This window comes from Chiloscyllium punctatum, chromosome 2 (assembly GCF_047496795.1).
Source record: "Chiloscyllium punctatum isolate Juve2018m chromosome 2, sChiPun1.3, whole genome shotgun sequence".
NCBI classification, from domain to species: domain Eukaryota; kingdom Metazoa; phylum Chordata; class Chondrichthyes; order Orectolobiformes; family Hemiscylliidae; genus Chiloscyllium; species Chiloscyllium punctatum.
Window position 1 is genome coordinate 43,971,245 of NC_092740.1, and position 19,030 is coordinate 43,990,274.

Genomic DNA, 19,030 nt, shown 5'->3' on the forward strand with positions numbered 1-19,030 from the left:
AGGTTGAGGGAAAACAAAGGATGTTAAGGTTACTTTTTTAAATATTGCCTATGTGTAGGGACTGGAGAATAAAATGAGATTGAGATGCAAATGAAGGTTAAATACTTAGTTTAACATTAGTAATGGGAAAAATATGTAGGCATATTATTTTTGATGCAGTGAAAATTTACCGCAATATTGCAATAGAAGTAATCTTGATATGGAAGAAGATTCTCCCCAGATCAGGGTGGAAGGGTGGGTAATTCAGATTATTGACTAAGACTTTTTTTTTCTGCTCTCAAGGAGATCAGAGGACTGAAACATAGGCCAGCATTCCTCTTGCCTTCCCTGTTGCCTGCTGAAATTGTGTGCTAACTGTTTGATCCTTGACTGAGAACACCTAAACTCTTCTGTGCTGCAGTCTTTCTCCATTTCAATAATATTCAGCTTCAGTCCTGCCAAATGCATAATTTCATATTTCTCCACAAAACATTTGTCTGCTAGGGTTTTACCTACTCACTTAACTTGTCTGGATCCGTTTGCAGACTCTGTGTCATTCTCGTCACTTGCCTACCCACACATTTTTTTGTGTTGCCTGCGAATGTGGTGATTGTGCATTCAATTCTCTTGCCAGCTCTGTCTTTGCTTAGTCAAACACCTATCCATGCTAATATACTACCCTGAATACTTGTTAAGCAGCTTCACATTGTACGTTATCGAATGTCATTTAGAAATTCAAATTTATTACATCTACTGGTTTGCCTTTATCTGTTACACTTGTCACTTGCTCAAAGAATTCTCATAAAATTATCAGGCATGATTTCCATTTCACGATTTCATGCTTACATTGCTTGATAGAGTCATAGAGATATACAGCACAGAAACAGTCCCTTTGGTCCAACTCAATATTGCCAACCAGCTATCCTAATCTGATTTAGTCCCATTTGCCAGCATTTGGCCCATATCCCTCTCAACCCTTCCTATTCAGATACCCATCTGGATGCTTTTTAAAATGCTGTAATTGTACCAGCCTCCATCACTTTCACTGGCAGTTCATTCCATACATGCATCATCCTCTGCGTAAAAAAGTTGTCCCTTTTAAATTTTTTCCATCTCACTGTAAACCTATGCCCTCTAGTTTTGGACTCCCCCCACCCTGGGGAGAAGACATTGTCTATTTATCCTAAGGTCACCCCTCAACCACCAATGATCCAGGGAAAATAGCCCAAATCTATTCAGCCTCTCCCTGGAGAGGTTAAACCCTCTCCTATTGCTCAGTACCTCCAACCTTGGCAACATCCTTGCAAATCTTTCCTGAACTCTTTCAAATTTCACAACATCCTATGGCAGAGGAACGCAGTACTCCAACAGTGGCCTAACCAATGTCCTGTACAGCCACAACATGATGTCCCAACTCCTATACTCGACTCACTGACCAATAAAGGCAAAAATATCAAAGGCCTTCTTCACGATCGTATCTAGTTGCGACTCTGCTTTCAAAGAACTATGAACTTGCACTCCAAGGTCTCTTTGTTCAGCAACACTCCCAAGGACCTTACCATTAAGTGTATAAGTCCTGCCCTGATTTGCCTTTCCAAAATGCAGCACCTCCCATTTATCTAAATTAAACTCTATCTGCAACTTTTCAGCCCATTAGCCCATCTGGTCAAGATCCCATTATATTCTGAGTAATGTTCTTCGCAATTCACTGCACCTCCAACTTTGGTATCATCTGCAAACTTACTAACCATATAGAATCAAAGAGATGTACGACACGGAAACAGACCCTTCGGTCCAACCTGTCCATGCCGACCAGGTATCCCAACCCAATCTAGTCCCACCTGCCAGCACCTGGCACATCGCTAGTCACAGGTCTCCAGTCTGAAAAGCAGCCCTCCACTACCACCCTCTGTCTTCTACCTTCAAGCCAGTTCTCTATCCAAATAACTAGTTCTCCCTCTGTTCTATGTGATCTAACCTTGCTAACCAGTCTATCATGAGGAACGTTGTTGAATGCCTTACATTGTTGAATCCATATAGATCATGTCCACTCTGCCGTCAATTGTCTTTGTTCAATAAATTTAATCAGGTTCTTGAGATATGATTTCCCATGCATAAAGTAATGTTGACTATCTCTAATCAGTCCTTGCCTCTCCAAATGTATGTGAATTCTGTCCCTCAGGATTCCCTCCAAAAAAAAATGCCCACCACTGATGTCAAGCTCACCAGTCCATAGTTCCCTGGCTTCTCCTTACCATCTTTTTGATATTATATATTTCTACATGCTCTGCTATTGTTTCATTTATCATTGACTTTTAACACTTTCCCAATAGCAGATTTTAACTGACCTTTAATTGCCTGTTTATTGTATCTTTCTCATTTTGAATAAGGGAATTCATTTAGTACTAATGAAAGGAACATTCTGGAAACATTAATTTGTCTGTTCTGTTATATTAGGATTCTGACTGAAGATTATTTCTGTATATTTGTTTTGATTTCATTTTCCAGTATATTTTACTTAGAATTCCTACAGTATGGGAACAGGCCATTTGGCCCATTGAGTCCACAATGACCCACTGAAGAGTATCCCACCCATCCAACCCATTACCCTACTCCTGTAACCCTGACTAACCCACGATTAATCCACCTAACATGCATATCCCCAGATACAATGGGCAATTTAGCTTCGCCAATCCACCTAACCTATACATCTTTGGATTGTGGGAGGAAAGCCATGCAGACATGAGGAAAATGTGCAAACGTCTCACAGTCGTTTGAGGGTGGAATCAAACCTAGATTCCTGGCGCTGTGAGGCAGCAATGCTAACTACTGTGCCACTGAACTGCCCCTGCTGAGACCTTTTGAAGAATGCCTTTGTTACAGATGAACATGATGTATTGGGCATTCTTAACTTTGCACATTTTTGTTTGTGATTGCTTGGTTAGATTTGGAATTTTGTTAGTAAGGATAAATATTATTGATTTTTGATTTGCAGTTTTTCTTACTCCATTGAAAGCATCAAACAGAAACTAAAAGTGAAGCCACTTCTGCTGCAGGTATATTTTAACTTCAGCATGTAAAATAAAATGTACTTATTGAACATGCTTATGTAAATGAAATCATATTTGTAAAGGTCTCATAGGTTCCAAGGTATACTTGTCATGATATTAAACCTGATCTATGGCTTTTAGAATAATTTTATTCTACTTTTTTCCCACTTCCTTGTAAAATTGGGGTTTTCACTTCCACATGGCAATAAAAAAAGGTAATCCAAGGTGGAGGATTGGAAAAATTTGTGACTGTAGGAGCAGCTCCTTTTGTTTTTTCAGGTATTTTCAGTGTTGGAGCTGATTTCCTTGAATTCTAGGAGCAGTAATTACGTTTTATAAGCTGTTCCATTGTTTTGGAACTTTGCAGAATACAAAACCAAAACAACAGCACTTTACAAAAAAAGGAGGAAGAGAAACAAAGGTAGTGACCACATGGAAAGTGAATCAAAAGGAGCAGTAAATCTGCACGACTGTCTGACCGAGCAGTAACCTGTACAGCTAACTGCCTCTTCTGTTTGGTTTCAAATATCTCTTGACATCAGAGTTTGTCTAAGAAAATTTAACAAACAGAAGTTCACAGCTGACCTTGGAGAAACCTGTGTGGGGAAGCTCTCAGCAGGGGAGCAGCTAAGTGGCTATTTTTAAGTGTAATCTTGCTGTTTTTTGTAAATCTGTAATAGTGAGTAGAGTGGGTTCTTCGATTCAGTGTTAATGAGATCTGTCTCTTGATTAAGCTCTAAAAACATTGTTACTAAATTATCCTGGAGCAGTGCTTTTAGAGCAGTAAGACTGTGCTATTTTCTGGGTCTGTAGACATTAAGGTGCAAAGATGTACTCTTCCTATTGGTTGTGGGAGATTAGGGAGAATTTCCACAATATTGCTGATTATGTTTGCAGGCAATGTGTTTGGTTACGCATCCTATTGATTGGCTGGAGCAGCAGTTAGAGGCAATGAGGAATTCACAGGAGCTGGGGGTGTGACAGGTGGCACTTGCAAGAAGGAAGATAAATCAAAGATACAGTCAAGTCCATGGATTACTTCCAGGAAAGGTAGGAGAGGGAGGCAGGTACCGAAAAAGCCTCCTGTTGCTTTCCCCATTTCAAATAAGTATCGTGTTTTGGAAAATGTAGGGGGTGATGGACAGACATGGGCAATGTAGCACTGACATTGGGACCCAGGGAGACAGTGAGAATTGAGATCAGTCTGAGACTGGTACAGTTGGAAAAAGGGCAGGCAGCAACAAAGCAGAGAATGAGGTAGGACTGATAAATTAAACTGCATTTGTTCCAAGGCAAGAGATCGAATGGGTAAGGCAGATGAACTCAGCATGGTTGGGAAAATGGAACTGGGATACCATAGCAATTACAGAGATGTGCCTGAGGGATGGACAGGACTGGCAGCTTAATGTTCCAGAGTATAGATGCCTTAGATGGTTAGAAAGGAGGGCACAAGAGAAGGGGTAGTGGCAGTTTTGATTAGGGATAACATTACGGCTGTACTTGGGGAGGATATTTCTGGGTATATGTCCAGGGAATTTATTTGGGTATAACTGAAAAATAAGAAAGGAATGACCATTTTATTGGGATTAGACCATGAGACCACATAACACAGAGGAGCAGAAATTAGGCTATTCAGCCCATCCAGATGCCTTTTAAATATTGCAACTGTATCAGCCTCCACCATTTCCTCTGGCAGCCCATTCCACACATGCACCAACCTCTGCATGAAAAAGTTGTCCCTCAGGTCCCTTTTATAACATTCCCCTCTCACCCTAAACCTATGCCCTCCAGTTCTGGATTCCCCCACCCCAGGGAAAAGACTTTTTCTGTTTATCCTAACCATGCTCCTCATGATTTTATAAACCCCTAAAAGGTCACCTCTCAGCCTCCGATGCTCCAGCTTATTCAGCCTCTTCCTATAGCTCAAATCCCCCAACCTTGACAACATTCTTGTAAATCTTTTCTGAACCCTGTCAAGTTTCACAACATTCTTCCGATAAGAAGGAGACCAGAATTACACACAATATTCCAAAAGTGGCCTAACACAACATGACCTCCCAACTCCTATACTCAATGCTCTGACCAATACATAAGTCTGTGCCTCTGAATTACTAATGCAGTGTCATTACCAGTACACCACTGTCTGCTGAGTTATGCTGTAAACCATTGATACTATTGCAGTTTGATCTATAACTACTGTAGGGCTCATTTGGGTAACTAGAATTTTCACTATCTTTTAAGCTTGCACATCACTGAAATTAACAATGTTGTAAATATGGGTACACAGACGAAAAGTGTGCCTCTGGTAAAGCACACCAGGTCCAAGCAGCATCCAAGGAGCCAGCGAATTAACGTTTTGGGCATAGGCTCTTTAGTTTGTCTAGAAAATGGACTGAAGCACAAGAATGGTGAAAACCCGTAGACATTGTGCTCTGTGGCTTACCACTTGTAGTTTTAGCTGTAAGTACTTGTGATTTTGCAGAAGTGTGTGGGAGGTAATAGCTGAGTTTGAACTGTCACTACCATTTTCCTTTTGAAACTGAATACAGCTTGAGGCTGTTTAAATTTGTGTAGATTGGCACGAAAATCCTGAAGATACGATCTATTACTCAGAATTCTGACACAGGCTATGCTATGGACTCACCCAAGCTGACAAACATTAAACTCTGTAGAACTTTTATCTTTTTTTGTACCACATCCCTGTCATCCTTTAAATTGGAAAAACTCAGTAGAATGAGTTATAAACTATGAATTAAATAATAACATTTGTTAAACATGTTAGCCCTTATAAGATTTTATATTCCGAGACACCTATTGAGTTATTAATTAAATAGAATTTTTAAATAAGTTTGTAAAGTAATCTTTAAAAGAACAGAGCTTTTTAATTTCTACCTTCACCCTATTGTTATTTTTAACAATTGTAATTCATCAATTAGAGCCCTTTGGATCAGCAGGATTTCCCAGCTAACTTCTCTCAACAGCAACCAGAGGGTGCTAGACTCTGATATGTAATTTGAACAGACAATGTCCAACTCCGCCTCTCCCAGTGAAGGGTGTTATTTTCTTCTCAATAGCTAAAGTATAATTGCTCTTTAGTTAGATTGTAATTTTCCTGGATATTGGAAGGATCTTAATGGAACTTTAGAATATATTAGTGGGCGGCACGGTGGCACAGTGGTTAGCACTGCTGCCTCACAGCGCCGGAGACCCGGGTTCAATTCCCGCCTCAGGCGACTGACTGTGTGGAGTTTGCACGTTCTCCCCGTGTCTGCGTGGGTTTCCTCCGGGTGCTCCGGTTTCCTCCCACAGTCCAAAGATGTGCAGGTCAGGTGAATTGGCAAAGCTAAATTGCCCGTAGTGTTAGGTAAGGGGTAGATGTAGATGTAGGGGTATGGGTGGGTTACACTTCGGCGGGGCGGTGTGGACTTGTTGGGCTGAAGGGCCTGTTTCCACACTGTAAGTAATCTAATCTAATCTAATTTCCCCGCCAGAGGGATAGGAGTTGTATTTACTGAACGCTTTGATACATAAGATTAGATGAGACAATTAAAATTTAAAATAAACTCATTAATTTAATATTATAAGAATGCGCATACAAATTTTGTGGTTATACAAAAAATGTTTTAAAAATCCCCAAAAGACTTGTCCTTATTTCTATGAGTGAATCCAAACTTCACCCTCAATTTAATACAAATACAAGACTTTAAGAGAAAGCAAGGATATTCAATAAGCATCAAAGTAATTCTGGGAGTTGAGAGTTGTTAGTTTCGAAATGGGTCTGAAGTGAAAGTAACCAATACTAATTGGAGATATTGGCCAATGATATTGTTGACCAGATAATGTTCTGAGGACCCGGGTATGAATCCTATCACAGCAGCTGGTAGACCTTGACTGGAAGAAAAATCTAGAATGAAATGTCTAATGATGTTATAAAACCCCATCTGGTTCACTAATGTCCTTTACTGGTCAAAATGTGACTCCATATCCACAGCAATTGACTCTTATCGGCTCTCTGAAATAGCTGAGTAAACCATTAAGTTCTATTGACCACTAGAAAAGAAAAAAGGAATGAAATGAGAAGAACCAACTGGATTCTACTCAGGCAGCGGATTCTACTCAGGCAAAACCTTTTTGACCCGGCAATGTCCTCCTCACTAACATCTGGGGGTTAAAGCTAAAATTGGGAGAGCAGTCTCAAGCACCAGTCTGACATAGTCATGCTTATGGTATGATACTTTACTCACAATTGCCCCAGGCAACATCTTCACCAATTGTGTGTATGTCCTAGGACGTGCTGAGCAGAGGTGGTGGAACAGTGGTATTCAGTTGGTAGGAAGTTATAGAGTCATACTGCATGGAAACAGACCCTTAGGTCCAACTAGTCCATGCTGACCATAATCCCAAACTAAACTAGTCCCGCCTGCCTATGCTTGGCCCATGTCCCTCCAAACATTTCTTCTTCTTGTACTTATCTAAATGACTTTTTAAACATTGTAACTGTACTCACATCCACCATTTCCTCTGGATGTGCATTCTACACATGAACTACCCTCTGTGTGTAAAAGAAAATACTCTTCATGTCTTTTTTAAATCTTTCTCCTCTCACCTTTAAAAATATGGCCCCTAATTTTGAAATTAGGTAAAAGACACCAGCCATTCACCTTATTCACATCCCTCATGATTTTATAAACCTCTACAAGGTCACCCCTCAACTTCCTACACTCCAGTGAAAAAAGTCCCAGCCTGTTCAGCCACTGCCTATAAATCAAACCCTCCATTCCTGGCAACATCCTGGTAATGTTTTTTTTTCTGAGCCCTCTCGAGCTTAATAGTATCCTACCTATACCAAGATGATCAGAACTGGACACAAGAGGCCTTACCAACGTCCTATACTTTGGGTCAGAGATTTGTATTTCAAGTCCCATTTTAGTAAGTTGTGTTTGCATGTTAGACCAGCATTGCCATGGCAGTGTGCAGTTGATAGCATACTGTCAAAGGGTAAATTTTGCATAAGAGGTTAGCCGAGCTTTTTTTGTATGCCCAGAAGTGTTATCACACAATTGAATGACTTGCCCACCACTAAAATCAACTTTTTTATTTGCTTCCCTTTTTAAAAACTAACCACCACCAGTAAAACGCCATGTTGCCAATTAGATATTTACATGCAAAACCTGTTAAGGGCAATTAACCATCGCAATTGAAGGTGAGGTAGGGAGAGAGTGAAAAACTAGATCAAAAAACATATTCAGTCTCATTTTCACCAAGCTACCTGCTGCAGTTGCATCAGTGTATTGGTAAGATGGCCACTCCATAGTCCTTGAACAGAGAAAGTTCCCTTTCACATTGATAATTCCATATGTAGTGTTGTGTGTCACTATAACCATGCTAAATGGGAGAAACTGACCAGATTTATCAACTGAAGACTGGGCATCCATGAAGTACTGCAGGCCAACAGCATCTTCAACACAGTCTGCATATTGCAGGCCTGGTGCCTCCCCATTCTACTATTATCATTGTGTCAGGCAATGAGCCCTGGCTCAATGAAGAATGTAGAAGGTCAAGGCAGGACCCCCGGCCAGGCATACTTGAATATGAGATTTCAACCTGGTAAAGCTATGAAACAGGACCTCTTGTCTGCCAAATAGCAAAAATAGGAATTCATAGCGCACAGCGATTCCACAACCAAAAAATCGGATTGAAGTTCTGCAGTCTTGCTACATCTAGTCATGAATGATAGTGGGCAATTAAATAACTTGCACGAGGAAGATGCTGCAGAAACATCCCCAGCCTCAATGGGTGGAACCCAGATCATCAGTGTAAAAGAGAAGGCTGAAGCATTGACAAAATTGCTGAGTGAATGATACATTTCTGCTCCTTCAAATGGCATTGTGGACTGCAGCAGTTCAAGAAAACAACTCACCACCACCTTGTCTAGGGCAGCTAGGGATGGGATGGGCAATAAATAAAAACTGAAAGAACTGTGGGTGCTGTAAATCAGAAACAAATAAGTTGAGAGGAGCAGAATTTCTTCAAGGAGGGCATGCCTGGAAGAGAAGTGGCAGTGAGTAAGAACTGCATGTGCTGTATATCAGAAATTAAAACAGAGGTTGAGAGGGGCAAAACTTCTTCACTTGAACAGATGGCAAGAAATGCTGGTCAGCCAGTGATGTCCACATCCCGCGAATGAATTTTAAAAAAACTTAGAACATTACCATTGATCAGAAACTGAATTGGACTAGCCATATAAGTACTATGAGTACAAGAGCTGGTCAGAGCCTCGGAATCCTGTACTGAGTAAACAGAAAACTGGACCATTTGGTCCTTTGAACATGCCCCACCATTCAATATGATCATGGCTGATCATTAACTCAGTTGCCTGTTTCCCCCTTTTCATCCATATCCTTTGAATCCTTTAGCAATATCCAACTGCTTTTTTGAAATCATAGTGTTTTCTTGGCTGCTTTCTGGGTCACTATCCTGGAACTCCTGCCAAAATGGCATTGTGGTCTACCTGCAGCAACTGCACTGCAGTGGTTCAAGAAGGCATCTCAGCCATCTTCTTGAGGGTCATTAGGGATGAGCAATTAATGTTGGCCCAGCCAATGAAGGCAGCATCCCATGAATGAATAAAATAAATACTTAAGATTCATCAGGGAAGAGATTTAGGTTCTGTTAAGATATACATAATGATTTTTTTTTTCATTTTATATTATTAAAAGGTGGTGTGGATGATGGGCTTTTGATTGATAATAGATTATACCTTATCAATATCCTATATTAGGTGAGAAGGCCTTTCCTTTGTTATTAGGTTAACTGTTCAATTGTCAATAAATTTTGTTTTGAATTTATTCTTGGAAAAACTAGGATTAGGTAACAGTCTTTGTTAGTCAACTTGTTTGGTCAATGTACTGTGTTCTGTAAGACAATAGTGATACTTAAATCATTAATTCCTTTTAAAACATAGAAAATATTAAAGGTGATTGATTTTATTTCAGTGCTTTTTGTTTCCTTTGGCATATATCTGTGGAAATACTTTGGTGATCTACCTGACTATATGATGAAAGTACTCAAGTTCCTGCCAGAAAAATTGCTAGATTGAGACACATTGACTTTATTGTCAACAGCAAGCACTCTTAGTTATTTACAGTAAAATTTGGCTTCCTGTTTTTAAAATTAAACATTCCACAATATTTTTGTCCATGCTAGTTAATTACTCTGTTTTAAGAAAATATAACATTCATTTCAACAGAAATTTTCACTTTTTAGCAAAGTGTGGTTATCAATTGGCATTGAAACAATAGATGTTTATTCGTCGTTATTGCATTATCAACCACAGGATCTGTGCTTTCAAGACTTCAATTCAAAATGTTCCATTTTTGATTATTTTCTTATGGTTGTTTATCCTGATTTGGTTTTTCAATATCTTTTTCTAGATGAGCACAAATATAAACATACATTATTTCGGTACAGAATAAGTAATGTTTATGCTGTAGTGATTTAATGACTTTTATCATAGTTTTACTTTTTTTTAATGTGTGGCTTCTGTCATTGTGGATGCTGTGATGGGGTGACAAAGCTTTTTTTCATGTAAAAGTACACTTTACAATAATTTTCTATTCTGTTGTCATTCAAACAAATCGTGCATGCTGGAAATTTATTGCGTTAACGTTTTTAACTCTTCCCTTTAGCTCATGTCGAAAAATTGCCTTAAATACTTGAATTAATTTCTTTTTATGTACTATGCAAGACCTCAATGGTATTATTAGAAATTTGGACAGTAGAAATAGAAATCGTAATGCTGCTTAAACTATTCAGCTTTATTAAGTGAATAGAGTAGATTTTTTAAAGACCTTGAGCCTAGTTGTTTTCTTATTCCTCCATCCATTAACTTAAGTGGAACTAAATCAATTAAGTTTCTTGGCAAGCTGTACTCAAACCTATTTAATTATCTGGTACATGCTGCAAACAGGAAATCTAGTGTATTGACTCCAGGCCCAGGAAAGATCTACACTCATAATGGTTCCTATTTATCCTTTGACCAAAATGTGTTTTATCATTGATTTAAAACTAACTGGTCCCAAATAATTTTATAGAATCTGATTTGTGACTGATTATTTGATATGTTATGCATTGTTTTCTTAACAGTATTTATTTTCTTTTTAATTCCAGCTGCCAGTTGGAACTGGGAAAACCTTTAATGGGGTAGTTGACCTTGTTACAAATGAAAAAGTTCTTTGGTGTTCAAAGTCTGTTAATGAAGATGATGGCACAGTCTTTAGCCGGAATCCTTTAACGCCAACAGATGACCATAAACTTTTGAAAGAAGCCAGAGATGCAAGATTTGCCCTCATAGAACAAGTAAAGTTTCAAAGTAAATGCTTTAGGCATTTAGTAGTCTACATTAGATATATGTGTGCGAATAACTGATAAAATATGTAAACTGGATGTTTATATGTGAACATGTGAAATAGGAGCAGGATGATTCAATGCCGTATTTAATGGTGGAGCACCTTAAGGTTAGCCTAAACTCTTCTGTGTTTCCCATGCCTAACAGGAATCTATCCATCTATGCCTTGAAAATATTCAAAGAGCCTGCCTCCTCCTTCTGGGGCACAGAGTACCAAAAGTACACAAAGTGCACAACCTCTGAAAGAAGCAATTTCTTGTTATAGAATGGTAGGATCCCTGCAGTGTGGAAGCAGACCATTCAGCCCATCGTGTCTCCACTGACCTTCCAAACAGCATTTCCCTCAGACCTATCCCCTACCCTATTCCTGTAACCCTGTATTTTCCATGACGAACCCACCTAGCCTGTACATGCCTAGACACTATGGGCAATTTAAATCCACCTAACCTGCACGTCTTTGGACTGTGGGAGGAAACCGGAGCATCTGGAGGAAACCCATGCAGACGTAGGGAGAATGTGCAAACTCCACACAGACAGTCACCCGAGGGTGTAATTGAACCCAGTTCCCTGGTGCTGTGAAGCAGCAGTGGTAAGCACTGTGTCACTGTCTGCCTGTCATCTCTATCTGAAAATATTACCTCTAATTTTAAAACAATACTTTCTTGTTCTGGACTGACCCAGAAGAGGAAACATTCCTTCCACCTTCATCTTGTCAAGACTGTTCAGGATCTTATAAACTTAAATTAAATCACCACTCAGCCATCTAAACTCCACTAGAAACAAGCCCAATCTGTCCAATCTACGTTCATGTTATAATATTACAAGTTTTACTGACCTACTCTTTCAGGCAATAGATTCCAGACTTTCATCATACTCTGGGTGAAAACGATTCTCCGCAGCTGTCCTCTTAGCAAGGGTTTTGACAAGATCCTTCACAATAGACTGGTCAAGAAAGTGAGAGACCATGGGATTCAAGCAAAGTAACAAATTGGATACAAAATTGGCTGAGAGACAGGAAACTGAGTGTAATAGTAGAGAGATGCTTTTGTGACTGGAAGTCTATATTTGCAGCAGGGATCTACAGTATTTATTAGCCATCTCTAGTTGCCCTTGAAAAGGTGGTGGTGACCCGACTTCGTGAACTCCTGCAGTCCACGGGAGGTAAGGGCAGTTAGAGAACGGGTTTAAGGCTTTTAAACCAGTGACACTGAAGGAAAAGTGATTTACTTCTGTCAGGAGAGGGACATGCAGGTTATGTGTATCTGAATGATGCTGTCTAAGGAGCTTTAGTTCTGCAGTGCATCTTGTAGATGGTATGCACTGATGCTACTGTGTATTAGGGATGGAGGGAGTGAATATCTGAGAATCAATTGAGCAGGCTGCTTTGTCTTGTAAAGTGTCAAGCTTCTTGAGCGTTATGTTGAACAGTTTGGCACAGAAACAGACACAAGGGTTCATCATGTGTGTGGAGAAAGTGAGGACTGAAGATCAGAGTTAAACGTGTGGTGCTGGAAAAGCACAGCAGATCAGGCAGCATCCAAGGAGCAGGAGAATTGACATTTTGGGCACCAGCCCTTCATTCCTGCTGTAGGGCTTATGCCCAAAACGTTGATTCTCTTCCTTGGATGCTGCCTGACCTGCTGTGCTTTTCCAGCACCACACTCTCGACCCTTCATTATGTATGTGCCAAACAAGATGATGTTCTAAACTAATCCCATCTGCCTGCATATGGTCTGTATCTCTCAATTTTCTTCCTGCTCACATGTATGTCTAAATGCTTCTTAAACATTGCCATTGTAACTGCCTCTACCACCTTCCTTGGTAGTGTATTCCAGGCAGCTACCATCTTTTGTCTGAAAAAAAACACTTTCCTTGTATGTTTTCTTTAAACTTTTATCCTCTTATCTTAAACCTACACCTCCCAATATTTGACATTTCCAACCTCGGAAAAAGACTCCAGTTATCCACCCTATCTGTGCCTCTTGTCATTTTTTAAACTTGCATCAGGCTGTCTCTCAGAGTCTGATGCTCTAGTGAATTGCAGGTTTGACAAACCTTCTTGTAGCTAATACCCCTCCAGTCCAGGAAATATCCTGGTAAACCTTTTTTGCCCAATTTCCAAAACCTCCACATCATTACTAGAACTAGGTGGTGACTACAACTGTAAACAACACTCTAAATGTGGCCTAACTGAAGTTTCATACATGACTTGCCAATTTTTGTTCTCAATGCCATAACTGATATGGATCAGCATAACATACACCTTCATCACCACCGTATCCATACATACTCTATCTATCAGTGCTCCTGAGGGTCCTGCCATTTACTATCTTTTCTTACATTTCGCTTCCCAAAATGCATTACCTCCCACTTGTTCAAATTAATTTCCATCTGCCATTTCTCTGACCAACTTTCAAACTGCTCTATATCTTGCTGCATCCTTGAAAACTTTCCTTACTATCCACAACTCCCCCAATTTTTGTAGCACCTGCAAACTTACTAATCAGACCACTTACAGTTTCATCCACATACATAGTATAAACAAGAGAGGTCCCAGTACTGATCCTTGTGGATCATCAGTTAGAAAAACAGTCCTCCACAACTTTCCCTTATCTTCTACAATCAAGCCAGTTTTGTTTCTAACTTCCCAACTCACCATGGATCCCATGTGACTTAATCTTCTAGTCCAGCTTACCATGAGGGACCTTGTCAAATGCTTTAGGAAAGTCCATGTAGACAACATCCACTGCCCGACCTATTAATCCTCTTCGTCACTTCTTCAAAAAAAAACTCAAACAAATGTATAAGACAAGACATCCCTCACATGAAGCATTCTGACTACTGCTAAAAAAAAGTCCATCTTTTTCAAATGCAAGTAAATCCTGTGCTTAAGAATCTTCTTCAATCATTTCCCTATCACTGATCTCAGGATCACCGGCCTATAATTCCTTGCATTATTCATGTTGTCTGTCTTAAACAAAGAAACAACATTGGCTATTCTCCAGTCTTCTGGGATCTCGCCTGTGGCTAAAGAGGATACATCAGGTGTGAGTGTCATCAGGTTGGCTGTGTGGCACTGCGTAGGTCGTTCTTCACAATGTCTGGAAGTCCATTGATGTTGAATTTCCTATGACAGTGCTTCTGCTGACACTTCAAATTTTTGGCAGGACTGATGGAGATACTTGGCAAATGTTTGTGTCACCTGACAGGAGCTGAAGATTGCTGGACCAATTATAGCCTAATTCAGTCTGATGCCTCCATCAGCCTGTTATACCGGCTTATTGGGGTGATACCCTTTGTCTACTCTCAGACAAAACAATCAACTTTAATGGTTAATAGCTCTGGCACTTTATCTACATTACTGTTTCATGTGTAAGATTTTACATGAAGTAAAAAGTAGCAATGTAATTTCTGTTTGTGCCAAAATCAAATTATCACAATCGTCCTTGCATTGCTTCTATAATAGCTAGATTACAGATGTAACAATAATATTATTCTTATTTGTCTTGAGGATTTTTAAAAAAGTCATGCGGGTTCCTGTGGGGCATATCCTAAATGTTAGGTGGGCATTAGAATGACGTTGATTTTTTTTGTGATTATTTCAATGCAGGTAGCAGATTTGGATGATGAATTTGCTGAATTGGTTCTTGAAGAGTTAAGTGAAGAGCCAGATGCAGTTCCTGCTGAAAAAGTGAGTTCTATAATTTTTTTTTGAAGACTGGGATCTTTACCTTTTCAATGAGTAAGATTTTCCCCACTGGTTTCTAATCAGGCTGAATCGTGGGCTAGGAGACTGCACCATACAAGAGGCACAGTCTCTACAGCCTTATAATGTTTAACTTATAAAATGGATTTTACAGCCTAGCCACCATTGTTGTGGGGAGGAACCATGAGGAAGCCTGTAGCTGCCTCTTCACCAGGCAACAAGGATTTCTTAGCCTGCCTTTTTGGTTGCTTCCTGCTGGGAGGATGACTTCAGGCACCAAAGCATGCCCTGCTATCTGCTGGTAACTAGAGGATCTCAGCCTCTCTTCATTGCTATTTTTTAATTTGCAGGTTGTAGGATAGGCCAGCATTTATTGCCTGTCCCTAACTGCCCTGGGAACTGAGTGACTTGCTAGGCGGGCAGTTGAGTTAAATCATATAGTTGTGGGTTTGGAGTCAGGTGTAGGCCAAATCAGGTGTGAGCAGCAGACCTCCTTCCCTGAAAGCAGTTAGTGAACCACATGAGTTTTTAGCATATTTGAAAATGGTTACATGTTCACCATTAGTGGGTTATAATCTAGGTTATAATTCCAGATTTTTGTTGAATTCAAATTTTAACCCCTAATTCAGGTCCTGGGATTCTGGATTACCAGTACAGTCGCATTACTATTACGTTACCCTTAAAGTTCCCTTAATATATCATGTCACCTATACCTCACATGTTGATGGAAAACCATGCCATCCCTCTACTAAAACCTTCTTGAAAAAGACCCAAGGGTGAGAGTAAGGGCACTGGCACATCATTTAGCAGACCTACCTTTAGCTCCCACGTTACTCCAATCCTAGCTATAAGTACTAAAAGATCAATTGTACCCGCATTCATCTATATTCTAAAAGGGTGTTAAAGGATGGACATCGATGTATACCTGGTGACAGCCTCACTCTGAGGGAATTTGGTTTGATCATTTGGTGTTTTACCCCTTTCGAAAACCAGCTTTTGCCATGGCAGAAGTGATTATCGCCAAAAATCAAGAGAATGCTTTGATGGTCTTCACCTACTGTTATGGAATCTTTTGTGAGTTGCTAAAGAGACAACAGATCTTTGTTCTACGTCACATCTGAAATCTGCCAACTCTTGATTCCTTGCTATCTGACACTGATGCACGTCAAGATTGGAATCACCACATTCTGGTTATTGATCACACTGAGGCTAGAACATTGAGCTAAAAATGCGACATAGAACAGGAAATTCAAATAAATTCTTTGTGCTAAAATCGTTCACCTTAGAAGAAAGGATTTCTTTTGTTTGAGCAGTAATTTGGTTACCTTTCGAAATTTAGAGAAAAAAGTAACCAGTAGCTAACTTTTACATGCAGAACTCTTTGATGTTCTTTTTTTTCAGTTGCTCGGTTACGTTATGAAATGAAGTTATCTAGAAACACAGTATAGCATTTGACCCCGACATTTTCTAAAGCTGAAAGTTTGAAAGTAAAATATCTTTCTTAAAAAAAATTAAGCTGACTCTAATATTTTGAATGCAGTTGAATGCAGCAATCCGCCGAGTCACATTAGCACAAACAGCAGTGCCAGTTTTGTGTGGAAGTGCATTGAAGAATAAAGGTGTGCAGCTGTTAATGGATGCCATCACAAAATATCTGCCAGCCCCAAATGAGTGCAAACATGACTTTATGTGAGTATTTGTGTTTCAGGAAGGATTCTATTTGCAGCTCATGAAGCATAATCAAACAAAAATTGGCTTCAAGTCAAAAAAGCAAATATTATTGCATCAGGCTGACTAAAGGCTTTGTGAAAGAAATAGACTTTAAGAGGGCCTTAAAGAAGAAAACGAAGATCCAATACAATATCAGGGCAATTATAAACCAAAGGTGTTGAAATAGCCAGGTGGGGAAGTGGAGTCGAGAGCTTCTAAAGGAGGGAGTTAAGGCTAGTTGAGGTTTGTGCAAGACCCTAATTTCTAAATATAAATTTCTAAATTAAATTCCTGAATGAAAATGTTCTATTTGTCAAAATGGAACAGGAATCATTGTAGGTCTGAGTAGAGGATTATGGGTGAGGGCATATGTGTGCATGGTAGTGTCGCTAACCCTGAGCCAGAAAGTATGGGTTCACATTCCAACTGCTCCAAAGGTGTCTGAACAGGGTAATGAGTGAGCAGGTATTGGTGCAGGAAAGGAAGTGGTCAGAGGTTTGATTGAGATGAAGTTTACAGAGGAAGAAAATGTGGAGGCCAACCAGAACAGCATTGGAGTAATCGAGTCTACAAAAACACAGATGATGATTTTAGTGAAGGCAGGAGGAGACAACGGTGAAAATAGGCAGGCTTCATGATGGAGAGGCTATGGGGTTTGAAACACAGATTACCAGTGATGCGGTTAAGAATAGTCTGGTTCACCCTGAGGTCTGGACGGTTCATAGTTTGGGTGTTAATGAAGGTTATATCTTCTGAAGGAAAAAAGAAAGAAGATGAAATCAGTGAAAGGCATATACATAGCAAAAGTGTGGTTAAAAGAGACTGAAAAGGTCACATAGGAGGCAGGAGTATGCTGAGGTATTAAATGAATAATTTCTTTGTGGATTTATCAAGAAAATGCATGCTCTCTAGGCCATAGTGACAGAGGAGGAAACTGTAACATGAAGGGTTCAATGTTGGGTAAGTTACTGTTACTTAACGTTAATAAAGCCCAATGTAATTGAAGGAAGTGAGGGTAGAAATTACACAGAAATTACCATTATCCTTCTGTCTTCCCTAGACTTGGAGGAAGTGTCAGACAACTGGAGAATTGCAAACATCATACCATTGTTCAAAACATTTGTAAGGATAAGCCTAACAGTTACAGATTAATCGGTTTCATTAGAGTGGAAGAGAAACTTCTATAAACTATTATTCAGTATAGAATTAAGAGTGACATTGGGATCAAGTAGATTGATTAAGCAGAGTCAGCATGGATTTCTAAAGGGGAAATCCTGTTTAACTGAAATACTGGAGTCTTTGAAGAGGTAACGGAGAATTGTGACGACAATGCCGTTGATATGGTGTACGTAGGCCTTTATATATTTAATACAATGCCACACAAATTTGTGAGAAAGGTATAGCACATGAAGTAAAAGAAACAGTAGCTATATAAATACAAAATTGGATAGGTGATAGAAAACAGAGTAATGATCAATGGATATTTTCAGGCTGGAGGAAGGTTTGTAGTGGAGTTACCCACACATCTTGATATAAATGATTTTCATGTGTGGAGGACATTTTCAAAGTTTATGGATTCAAAACAAAGCTTGGAAACATTGTAAACTATCAAGAGAATAGTTTAGAACTTCAAAAGGATATGGACAGGATGCAGTGGGCAGATGAAGGTCCTTGCAGAGAAGTGTGAAGTGATACATTCTAGGAAGAACATAGACCATGTTTAAAAAAGGGTACGAATCTGAAGTAATTGCAGGAGTGGAGGGACCTGGGTGCATATGTGCACAGGTCATTTGAATGTGGCAGGTGAGAAAACGGTTAATAAAGCATAAAGTGAATTATTAATAGGGGCATGGAGCATGAGCAAGGAGGTTATGCTGAACTTAAACAAGACAATTTATCATTTCAGTTTTGAGCTCCACACACAAAGGAACAATGTGAATGCATTGAATAGCATGCTGAAGAGATTTACAAGAATGGTTCCAAGACTGAGAAACTTCTGTCAAGAGAATAGATTGGAGAGGTTGGAACTGTTCTCCTTAGAAAGATGGTAGCTAAGGGGAGAACCTGACGCAAGTTTTCAAAATCACGAGGGACTTGATAGTAGATAAGGAGAAACTATTCCTATATGAGGAAAAATGTCTTCACGTGAGTAGTTCAGGTTGAGAATGCACTGCCTTG

At 39.6% G+C, this 19,030-nt stretch overlaps 1 protein-coding gene across 7 annotated transcripts in view; it reads left to right on the plus strand.

Annotated features, from left to right (window-relative positions):
* The window catches only part of gfm2 (GTP dependent ribosome recycling factor mitochondrial 2), a 67,582-nt gene that overhangs the window by 28,439 nt on the left and 20,113 nt on the right, over window positions 1–19,030 (plus strand). For all 7 annotated transcript variants that reach the window (XM_072547999.1, XM_072547954.1, XM_072548009.1 and 4 more), the window contains 4 exons: window positions 2,975–3,035; window positions 11,199–11,387; window positions 15,047–15,127; window positions 16,683–16,831. In XM_072547999.1, the coding sequence (XP_072404100.1) occupies window positions 2,975–3,035; window positions 11,199–11,387; window positions 15,047–15,127; window positions 16,683–16,831 (480 nt within the window). The remainder of the gene's footprint in view (window positions 1–2,974; window positions 3,036–11,198; window positions 11,388–15,046; window positions 15,128–16,682; window positions 16,832–19,030) is intronic.